The 12341-nt window shown below is 40.4% G+C and overlaps 1 protein-coding gene across 1 annotated transcript in view; it reads left to right on the top strand.

The window, feature by feature from the left end:
* Nucleotides 1-12341, top strand: part of Ndg (Nidogen) — a 527328-nt gene that overhangs the window by 466597 nt on the left and 48390 nt on the right. Inside the window, exons 33-34 of the mRNA XM_080283492.1 lie at nucleotides 247-418; nucleotides 5126-5298. Coding sequence (XP_080139618.1) covers nucleotides 247-418; nucleotides 5126-5298 — 345 coding nt within the window. The remainder of the gene's footprint in view (nucleotides 1-246; nucleotides 419-5125; nucleotides 5299-12341) is intronic.

The following is a 12341-nucleotide window of genomic DNA, read 5'->3' as shown; positions in this document are numbered from 1 at the left end:
AAGAGGGACTTACATCTACGTCACTAGTGTAGTACGGGTTAAAGGGACTTTAAATCCTGTAAATTTTGCCACAAATGGATTTCCTGCAGTTGGATTTGAGAGAAGATACTGAGTAGTAAAGTGTAATTTTAAAAAATAGGTGTAACCGTTGTGTTTACACTTTTCTCTCATGGGTAACCTCAAATATTTGTTAAAGTTTGTTGATTATATGTTTATTCCTTGTGTATTAACATAAAACTCCAACAGACATAGGCTCCCCTGAAGACATCGCAGTGGATTGGGTGGCAGGCAATGTATACTGGACAGACTCTAGATATGACACAGTTTCGGTGGCAGCTGTTGAGGATGGAAGGCAGCGGGTTATCATAAATGAATCCTTAGTCAATCCTCGTGGTATTGCTATTCATCCAGGCTTAGGGTAAGTTTTGAACTTTCTTTTTTTTCTATAATGAATTGTCCATACAATGCAGTACATTATAATATCACCATCAGGTTGTCAGAGGGTGTAACTTGCTTATCAGAAATCTGTACTCTGTGAGAAAATTCCTGAATAGACAGTGCCTCTTAACATTGGTCCATGCAGTTGTCTTGTCTTGTGTTGAGTATTGTAATTTGCTATGGGTTGGTCTTCCAAATGATATACTAACAAAGGTTCAGTCTTTGTTGAACAGGGCAGCACAACTTATCTTTGGTCTCCCCCTGAGAACCTGAACTACCCCATTTCTGATTGAGTTGCATTGGTTACCAGTAAAGGCTAGAATTAAATTTAAACTGTGTTATTACATTCAATGTTCTTCAGTTTGATGAACTGAAGTATCTTGCTAAATTGTTAAAACTCCCATCGGCATGCCCGGGTGTGATGTTACACTTTGAAGATGATTCCATGCATCTTGACAAGCCAGGAGCCATTCACCAGTCATCTTTCTCGGATCGTTCTTTTGTGTATAGAGCCCCTAGATTATATAACAGATTGCCATTGTCCATAAGACAACTCTCTACTGTTGAATCCTTTAAGGGACACTGAAAACCTTTCTTTTTTCAAAATGCAGTGACCTGGAGAGAGGTATTATGATGGATGATTATAGGGTTTGATTATTGCCACTTTCATGTATATATGATGTAGCTTGTATTATATACGAGAAATGCCACAATTCTTGTAATTGTAAAAATAATGTACCAGTATGTGTGTCGAGCGCTAATGAATTCCCAAAGGAAGAACTGGCGCTTTTGAGAAACAAAAGGCCTGATTATTACTATTATTATTATTATTTTCTTTATCAGCATATTACAACCTTTTCCATTGCTGATATATACTGTGGCAACTCTCAGTACATTGCTAATATTTTTCCACCTAACCTGTCTTTCCACTTATTACACGAAACCTTATCAGTAACACATTTTTAAGATGAAAATGGCCACCATCCATCCACCTGATGTAGTACTACCCATAGGTGACTGCACTGAGTGACAAGCCACAATCATATCCTGTACAACAGGACACATTGCATGGTAGAAGTTTGCCAAGTTGGATTTCTCACAGTTGTAATTACCTCAAAGTTGGAATCCTGTTGAACTGAGCGAGAAGCAGCCAAATGCATCTCAAAGGTTCTTGCTGAATTTAGAAACTGAGTGACAGAAAATTCTTTTAATCATCTGTTTCTCAGTTAGAGTGACACAGATGGCCATTTTCTCTCATCTTCCTTATAACTGGCAAGTTAACATTCCTAGCCCTTTATATATATATATATATATATAGATAGATAGATAGATAGATAGATAGATATAGATATAGATAGATAGATATAGATAGATAGATAGATATAGATATATATAGATATAGATAGATGATAGATAGATAGATAGATAGATAGATAGATAGATATATATAAATAGATAGATAGATATATAGATATATAGATATATGTATATATATATATATATATATATATATATATATATATACAGTGGGGCACCAATTTTCGCGCCTAATTGGGTCCAAAAATAATGCGCGAAAGTGGAATTAGCGAAAGTTGGGGCATTGTCTTTATGGCAAAAAGGCTAATTGGTTCCCGGTTATTCTAAAGTAATATATCAAATTTTCATTTTCACTTGCAATACAGTACATCAAATCACTATTGTACATTGCATTGTGAGATACAAACAATAAAAACTGTACAGTACACATTATATGAGGAGAAACATACCACAGAGACCAGGTTGAGGTGTTTAATGGATGTTGGGGGTAAGTATCCAAGGCGCGTGGCGGGCTTATTTAGCCGCGCCAGATGTATTGGCGCCACCTCTTGCTGCCTCGCTACCACTTTTTCTCTCTGCACTGTCGATTCTGGGATGTTAAATATACGGCAGATTTCACTGTTTTTTGCGCCCTTGTCCATGTGCTCAACTATCTTCCTTTTCATTTCATTATTATACTGCCGTTTCTTCACTCCAACACGATACTCTCTTTTAGCCTTGGCCTTTCCTCCCGACTTTGAATGTCCCGGCCACTTTTTATCACCACTACTGCCTCCCGGCCCTCCCCCCACACCACCAGGCTCTCCCCCCACACCACCAGGCCCTTTCCCCACACTACCAGGTATAGCAAAGGCCATTGAACCGTGAGAATCCAACACAATGGACCTAGCACGCTCATACACAATGGCAGGAATGGGTGGACAGAGTGTTGACATGACGTCATTCAAGATGGCGGTGGGTTGCGGGCAGGCGGTGCAGGAAATTCAAAGTTCAAAATATTGTCCCAAACCCAAAATTTGTGCGCGAAAATCGATTTTTTTCAAGCGAAAGTGGAAGTTAGGGAATATTTGGTGCATCCCGCGAAAGTGGATTCCGCGAATCCTGCTGTAGCGAAAGTTGGTGCACTACTGTATATATAATATATATATATACAGTACCCTCGCGTCCAACACGGTAATATTGTCATGCATGGGTCCCGTGTTGGACCAAAAATGTGTTGGACAAACAACAGAGCTTATGAGGAAAAATGAATTATGTCAGCAACCCTAGGAAAAGTCACCCTATATACCTACCATATACCTCCAAAAAAAAAAACACTAAGCAAAGAAAATTACGAGGGCGTATGACCTTCCCACTTGCAATCGTTCGCCGCTGGTATTCTGTCATTTATTATTCATAAAACCCATCACACTTTATATTTCTATTACTATATAACACACACATATATATATATATATATATATATATATATATATATATATATATATATACAGTCTTTATCCATAAATTTCCTTCAGTAATAGAAGTTTATTGTCACTGTAGTCTTTCAATTTCTCTTTCAGTAAAATACGTAGCATTCACTTTCTCGTCCTGTATACTAGCGTTGAGAGTGAATGTCACTTTCACCTTCACTCTCATAACTCTTAGTATTCATACATGCTAGAGTGAAACTTTCTCTTTCATTACTCCTAGTATATATACTCGTATTCTTATAATACTACTCATTTACATTTCTATTTACATTCTCTATTTTATTTACATTATTTACATTTCTATTTTATTTACACTGTGTTAGGCACTGTCACTTGCAGTAACTTATAACGCTATTTTCCACTGTTCACTTATACTTACATTCATTGCTTTCATTTGCTGCTTACACATTATTTACATTTCCACTTGCACTGTTTTACTCACCAGAAAGATCATAGTCACTCTCTATCATTTGTCAGCCCTTTACCTCTTTCCACACGAGGTTTAGTACGGGGTAGAGGTCACAGGGCCCTTTGCATGGGGCTAAAAAGCAGCGGAATTTGACAGGTGTGAATCCGACGTACTTTCACCTTGAAAGAAGACAGTAAACTGATACTGGTGGCCTGCCTAGGAGGAGTGCAATACTGCCAACGTCAGCCTTGTGACAGCTGCTAATATATAGCTATGAAATGATTGGCAGGAAATCTAGACAATACATAATAATAAAGGTAGTTCCAGGTGAATGTAAATATCACTTAGGCTTCTGCCTTCCCTCCTTATATATATTTTTATTACGAGAATAGATTATACTCCATATTTCAAGGGGAAATAAACTGCGAAAATAAGCAAACGAGTGCACGTGAGGTGTTGTCAGGTGATAATTAGCCAATTCCAGGTGTATGGCACTATCACTTACCTTATTTCTTTTCTGTATATATATTATTTGATATAAGAATAGGGCATAGGGCTTATTTCAATGGATGAAATCAATGGAAAATTCCAGGGAAGATTTACTTAGCATAGAATACAGTGTTGTGACCTGCAGTAATTAGGTAGTTCCAGGTGAATGTAAATATCACTTAGGCTTTCCTTTCTTATATATATTTTTATTATGAGAATAGATTATACAGCATATTTCAAGGGGAAATAAACAGCGAAAATTAACGAACGAGTGCACTTGAGGTGTTGTCAGGTGAGAATTAGCCAATTCCAGGTGTATGGGACTCTCACTTACCTTATTTCTTTTTTGTATATATTATTTGGTATAAGAATAGGGCATAGGGCTTATTTCAATGGATGAAATCAGTGGAAAATTCCAGGGAAGATTTACTTAGCGTAGCACAGCCGGGCAGGCGAGAGGAGAGGCTAATGGAGGGGAGGTAGGGAGGGGAGCCAAGAACAGGGAGAAATGGCTAAATTGTCAACAATGGATGGGAGTACAGATGAGATTAGGAGTACTGACTAGTGTTGGACATTGGGAGTACTGATAGATGATACAGGCCACCACTTGAAAGCCTGGACGAATTCAAAATAACAGAATCACAAAAGTGATGCCTCGCTGTATGATCCCTTGCTCCCAAGCGTCACGAAAGTGACGCCCCTCGGTTAAGAGGTTAAGGCAGTAGTTTGTGCTGATGGAAATTACCTCCTCCCTCTCCCCCTACAAAGCCTCTCAACGCCAACCACTGCATAAAGTGCAGGTGCCAGTACAAATATGCCACGAATTCCATGACGTCTCTCCTGGGGAATGTGTATGAGTATTTTATGATTGACTATACCATTGTACAAAAAATCAAGTAACAAACTCATTATTGTAAGTGGAGTATACTGGTTATCTGTTTTTATTTAATTTTCAACAGCTGAATTTAGTTCATTATATTGTCCTGATACTTATGACCAGACTGTTGTTCTGGAGTGACTGGAACAGGCTGGGTCCCAAGATTGAGATGTCTGGAATGGATGGATCCAGGCGGCAGGTGTTGCTGGACCAGGACCTGTCACTACCCAACTCCCTGATAGTTGACTATGATACTGACATGCTGTGCTGGGCTGATGCTGGGACTCATTCCATTGGTACGTACCTGTTATGTACATGTGGTACAATCTGCAAGTTTTTTTAGGATGTCACAAAATGTCCATTTTCCATTTTAAATTGAACTTTCAGTCCTTTAGGTTTTTCCTTATTATTGGTGGAGATTCTTAACTGAACTCTTGAAAACTGCTTTGCATGAGCATCTGTGAGTGTTGTGTACATAATTTTGTTTGTGTGGAAAGTATTATATACTCTCAGAACTTTTGTTTTGCCCAGTATTCCTGTCTCTAAAATTATTGAAATTCATGGAGTTTTGCTTACTACCCTTAGTTATGAATGGGGGACACCCGTAATCTGGTGTATAGATTATTATTATTATCTTATTCATTTATTTTTCCTTCCTCTATTCTGTTATTTAAAAATAAAATAAGAAGTGGTGCCAAGGCACAGCAAACTCATCCTTGTCAGTCATTTTAGTGTTGACATATAAATACAACAGGATATCTAGTCAAAGATGTCACATAAAATTTGGAGTAAATCAGGTGGAAATTGATGGTTTTATGCCCTTTTGAAATTTAAGGCTGAACCCACCTGACATTGACCCCCCCTACTGCCAACTAGGGGGTGACCCCTCCTGATGTAATGAGGTATGTTACAGGATGCAGATTTGAAAGATGCACCTTTAGGTTTTGGTTTCATGTCGATATGACGAATTTGAAAGGAGCTATGGCAAAACAAAACTTTTTTTTTTTTGGGGGGGGGCCTACACCTTGGGCTGTTGCCATAGGCTGATCTAGACGGCTATTCTGGGGGGGGGGGGAGCAAGCAAGAAAGGGGTGCCATAGATGGCTATTCTGGGGGGGAGGGGAGCAAGAAAGGGGCGTCCGCTAGTAGCCAGCTTGTTTAAATTTTAATACTTATTACGGATATATCTAATTCTTATGAGTAACTTTTGGAAGGTTAGGCTAGACATTTCCCCATTTCGACAAACACACATATTAAAAGATACTTTTTGTTTGCGGTATCTATATGTGTGGGTGAGGGTGAGGTGCCCGACGCTTCTTCTTGCCTATGGCCCTAGGAGTTGAAAGGAACAAGAGGCGCAGCAAACACTGGAAGGAATTACAGAGGGGTGCCAACATACCTCCTGCGGGGGGCCATGGCCCCAATGGTCCCCCCTCCTAAGTCTGCCAGTGGCTGTTGCCCAGTTTGGCCCCAAATTTAATCAGGTGATCAGAAGGTCATATCTCATCGTCCGTGTAATTTTAGTAAAAATTGCACCAGTAGTTTTCGTGTAAAGTTGCTAACAGACAGACGGACAGGCAGACAAATAAACAGACAAACCGAGTGAAAACAGTACCCGTCCCCGAGCCCCTGCATGGCAGGATGGGATAAAAAAGGTTGGACCTCTCACATTAGACCACTTGCTAAAACTACCCCAGAGAAACCTGGATTACTATAAAGAATCCATAACATCTTCACTCATGAGCAACTACCATTGTGCCACCTGTCTGCATCCTCCCCTGTGTTAAATGGGCATCTGGTAGCATCCATGACTTGACTGTCACACTGCCATATTGTAGAACTTTTGGCAATTAGAATTCCTTGACTCCCCAAACTGCTTCTCTTTGGAACTCACTTGCCTAGATTAGTTTCCCCTCAGACTTCAATTTACAGCAGTTCAGGTCCAGCTGTTACAGACGTTTTATGAATGGAGGGTACCAGTCATCAGGTGTGTGGATTTTTCCCCTGTCCTCTGTTCATCTGTGTTAAATAGATAAATAAAATGAATCTATTTATTTTTGTTTTAAATATATGGAGTGAATAATGAGGAACTTTCAGGTGTCATCTGCTACCTAGCTGGTGAGCCCAAACTCGTTCCTAGACCTGAAAAAGTAACACAACGCTTGTGATTATATGTCTGGATAATCTTACAGGAGTTAGCAGCACTATAGACCAATAAATTCACTAAAATACTCGTTGATAAAAAATATCATACACATGACTGAGTACTTTTGACTGGCAATTTTGCATATGGGTACATTGGGCTTCCATCCAGCAATCCCATACACACAGTCATTTCGTTGTGTTACTGATGAGTTTAGTACAGTTGGCTTTCATATCGACATTCGTATCGTCTTTTTAAGAAGGAATAGTGCTTTCTTGAAGCTTGTCAGCCTTAGTTTTCTTAAATTTAATATTTGCCAAATATCGCCACTTGACATCTGTGACCATACTTCATAGGCGACTGTCCCCGTGGAGGGATATAAACCTCACGTTTTGCTAGCTGTCGGTGAAGACGGATGTGCATACGGTTCATTTACAACACCATTATGGCGATTAACCAAGGTTTTTGAAGTCCAATATTTGCGTGATTCGTATGATGTACCTTGATTTATACAATGAGGAAAAAAAAATTACAAGTTAGCCTAGAGCATGTGCAGCCGCATGAGCGTGATTAGACTACTTCCTTCACTCTGAGGACGTAAATAATTTTATTCTTTATTCTGACGACTTTATTCAGCTCAGGGGAGACTGAACTGTATGATGATACAGTTCCATTAACCCTTTTCAGTATGAATATTCTAAATGGTAAAATCATTTGGCAGCAAGAATAAAACTATGTATATCATCGGACTAAAATAGGCTTGTGTCGCTTTCTCTTTCAGAGGCTCAGAGGCTTACCTGATCATCATTTGGTACATGTTTTATGATTTATTTTACCATCCCTTCCAAAAATTGAAGGAACATACATGATTCTAAATGGCACTGGAGCTTTGGTATGACTTCTGTCTGTATTACACATTGATATCTTCTTGTGCGTTAAATGATGCAGACTGTCGATATGAAAATATACTGGACATACATTTTGTTTCTTTAGTTTTCATATTTTAGTAAATATTAAGGTCGTGCTAGAAGAGTGAGAGAAGAGTTCTGGACAAATGTGGAAGTGTGCATGGAAAAGTTTGGAAGGAGTGAGAGAGTGTTTTTGATTGGTGATATGAATGGTAAAGTTGGTAATGTGAAGGTGGATGGAATAGTTGGTGAGTGGGGTGTGCCTACTGAGATAGATGAGAATGGGAGTGCGCTAGTGGACATTTGTGCTGGGAGGGGGTTGGTAATAGCCAATACCCTCTTCAGGCATAAAATGATCCACAGGTATACATGGCGAGTGATGAGAAGGGTGGGTGGTGAACTGAATGAAAGGAAGGCAATGATTGATTATGTGTGTGTGGATGAAAGGATGCGAAGATGTGTAAAGGATGCAAGAGTGTATAGAGGTTGGGGGAGTGGACTTTCCGACCACTACTTGGTGGTGGCCAGAATTAGGTTGCAAGTAAGATGGAGGAATAGAAGAAGGGAAAGACGAGAGGAAGGAGTAGTTGCAAGGAGAGTGGAAAGGTTACAAGAGGATGAGAAAAAGGCAGAGTATAAGAGAGAAGTGGAGGAACGATTGGGCAAATATGAATTGGAGCAGATGGGAGACGTGGAAGGTGTGTGTAAGATATTTACAGAAGAAATATGTGCAGCATGTGATGTGGTGTGTGGAAGGAAGAGAAGACGGAGGGGGGTGCAAGGAACAGCGTGGTGGACTGAAGAGGTGAAACAGGCTGTGGCTCAAAAGAAGAAAGCATACAATGAATGGATGAGAAATAGGGGCGTGGAAGAAGTTGAGAGGCGGAAGAGAGAGTTATATGTGGAAAGGAAGAGAGAGGTGAAAAGATTAGTAAGAGAGAGTAAGAAGAGAGTGGATGAGGAATTTGGAAGGAATTTGAGTGTAAAGTGGAGGGACTGTAAGAAAATGTTCTGGAGAGAAGTGAAAAGAGTAAGACAGGGTGGAAGTGAAGTCAGCAGGGGAGTGAAAGATAAAAATGGTAGATTACTAGTGGAGAAGGGAGAAAAAGTGAGCAGATGGAGAGAACACTTTAAGGAATTGTTGAACGTGGAGGATGGAAGTAATGGGAGTATAAGTGGCTGGGGAATGGCTGGGAGAAGGAGGGAGGTGAGAAGACAGGAAGAAATCAGTAGGATGGAAGTTGTGGAAGCAATGAAGAAAGTTAAATCGGGGAAAGCCCCAGGAATTGATGGAGTGTGTGGTGAAATGCTGAAGCATGGGGGAGAGATAGTAGTAGAATGGATGTGGAAGATGTGCAGATTGGCCTGGGAGGAAGGTAGAGTCCCGGAGGATTGGAAGTCAGGTATAATTATTCCCTTGTACAAAGGAAAAGGGGAAAAGAAGTGTGTGGTAATCATAGGGGCATTTGTCTTCTTAGTATAATAGGAAAAGTGTATGGTAGGTTACTTATAGACAGAGTTAGAGAAAGAACAGAGAAATTCGTTGGAGAAGAACAGGGAGGCTTTAGGAAGGGAAGAGGTTGTGTAGATCAGATATTCATTCTTAGATCTTTAGTGGAAAAGTTTCTAGAGAAGGGAAAGAAGTTGTATGCGGCTTTCATGGATTTGGAGAAAGCATATGACAGGGTGGATAGACAAGGATTGTGGAAAGTGTTAAGAATATATGGAGTAGATGGGAAGTTGTTGAATGCTGTGAAGAGTATGTACGATGGTGCGAAGGCTGCAGTGCGTGTGGATGGTGAACTAAGTGAATTTTTCTCTGTGAAAGTTGGTTTGAAACAGGGATGTGTCATGTCTCCATGGTTGTTCAATCTGTACATGGATGGGGTAATAAAAGAGGTACAAGGTAGGGTAGTGGATGTTGGAGTGGCCCTGGTGAGAGAGGATAGTGTTTGGAAACTCCCTGTACTGTTGTTTGCAGATGATACTGTGTTGTTGAGTGAAGACGAAGGGGAGCTGCAAGGCTTGGTGGATGAGTTTGAGAGAGTGTGTAAGAAATGGAACCTAAAGGTGAATGTAGGGAAGAGTAAAGTGATGGTCTTTGAGAGAGGTGAAGTCAGTGAATGTACAGCGAGGTTGGATGTTGAGGAATTGGAAAATGTGAGTACGTTTTAAGTATTTGGGTAGTGTGATGAGTAAGGATGGAGGTTTGGAGGGTGAAGTGCTTGAAAGGGTACAGCAGGGAAGAAAGGTTGCTGGTTCCTTAAAAGCAGTGATAAGAAACAGGGAAGTGAGCATGGAAGTAAAAAAGTTACTACATGACAGTATTGTGATACCAACTCTAACGTACGGAAGTGAAGCTTGGACATTGTTGGAAGGACACAAGTCAAGAGTGAGAGCAGTGGAAATGAGTTATTTAAGAGGAGCCTGTGGAGTCACGTGGAGAGACAGGCTGACGAATGAGGATGTAAAGGAGCGTTGTGGTGTGGATGTGGATGTGATAGGAAGCGTTGTGAGGAACACACTGAGGTGGTTTGGCCATGTGGAGAGGATGGAGGGTGAAAGATTGACGAAGAGAGTGTATGTGAGTGAGGTGGAGGGTGGAAGAGGGAGGGGGAGACCAAGGATGAGATGGAGGGATGGGGTGGAGAGGTATATGAGAAAGGGGGGTGTGAGTTGGGAGCAGGGCAGTGAAATGGCGGGGGACAGGGCGACTTGGAGGCGATTTGTTTGTGGCCACCCCAAACGGGATTGAGGCGTCTGGCAATAGATAGATAGATAGATAGATTAAGGTGGTAACTTTTTGCTGAGATGTCTATTGAATGCAAGGTATTATACAATTAAAACTCGGCCATGTAATGTAATGTCGTCGTAAATACAAATCAAATGGTAGCCTAGTGTCAAAGTAATAACACTAGTAATAAAAGTAACTAGGCACTTTTTTTTTCTTTCTGGCACACTAGTGTAAGCCATTAATTCTCCCTGTACATCAGCTGATAGAAAGAAGATAAATCTCTCTCTCTCCAGTGAGCGAGTTTTGAATTTTGACGTTATTAAGATAGGATATTGATAATAATGAAGGCTGATAAGCAGTCTCTGATTTCATTTGGCAGCCTCTGAATTTGAGTTATTGCACTTAATCCCTTTATTTCAGTGTAGTTCATTCTCAAACATTGACACAGGATGGACAAAACAAGCACGGGTCTTTGGTAAACAAACATGGGCCAGGGCTGTTCTATTCAGGACTGTCCCTTGAATGCGCATGCGCTAATCTCTTGGCGATATGTTAAAGGCTTAAATTTACAAAATATTAAATGTGAAGGTTTATATCCAAGAGGTGGTTGGGGTTGATTGCTCATGTAATGCCACTCAGGGATGAGGCTGGTTGCTCTCATTTTAAATGTCGGGACCAACTACCTAGCCCCGGTCTCCTACACTCCTCATGGGGCAGTGTAGGATTGGATGATGGATGGATGGATTAAATTACAGGTAATACAAGGACTATCAGTATGAAAGTTGATATTGATAATGTATAAAAGGCAGACCTTAATATGTATAAGAGGTCGGCTACAATGTCCAGCAAATCAAATATAATTTATGCAAGGTATAGTTGTGACAGCCTGACACTTCGGTATCGAGTTTATGATCATAAATTCTTATATTATGAAAATAAAGGGGATCATTCTTACTAATTATGATTTTTCAGAATAATATTTTAGTAATTTCAATGGCATATGCCATTACTGTATCTCACAGTTAGACACTGGAGTACAAATAATCCATGGCTATTACAAGCATGAAAACCAGCAGAAGACTAGTGTAGGACCAAGTTTGGAATGACTTAGCACTCTTAAAGTTCTCCATTGAGCAAGCTTCCAAAGCTGAATAATTGAGCAGGCTCCCAACCTTCGGTCCCTTTTTTCTTTACTAAATAGTTCATATCGTATCATTTTTAATGGCTCCAGCATGTTTGCATACATCATCCTTGATCACTGAATGGCGATTCTCCAAGCCTCGTGATCTCTGGCAGCCTGTTCAGTCCTTTATCCCTGATGTCACACTTTAAGACCTCATCCCAGGTCTTTTTTGGTCTGCTTCTTGCAACCCTGCCTTCGACATCCCCACTTCTCGTCTTCTGCATCCAGTTGTCATCCTCCATCCTCTCAACATGCCCAGACCCAGACTATCTCAGTCTTTCCCTCCTTATCACAGCACCAGTACATTTAAGTCCCATCCTACCTCAACTCTTTAATCACAGTCCTAGCCCTCCCACAGGCCTTGCATTCAG

Source organism: Coenobita brevimanus, chromosome 97, assembly GCF_032717465.1.
Source record: "Coenobita brevimanus isolate Jiangsu-jjx chromosome 97, ASM3271746v2, whole genome shotgun sequence".
NCBI classification, from domain to species: Eukaryota; Metazoa; Arthropoda; class Malacostraca; order Decapoda; family Coenobitidae; genus Coenobita; species Coenobita brevimanus.
This window is presented reverse-complemented; position numbering and strand designations above follow the sequence as displayed.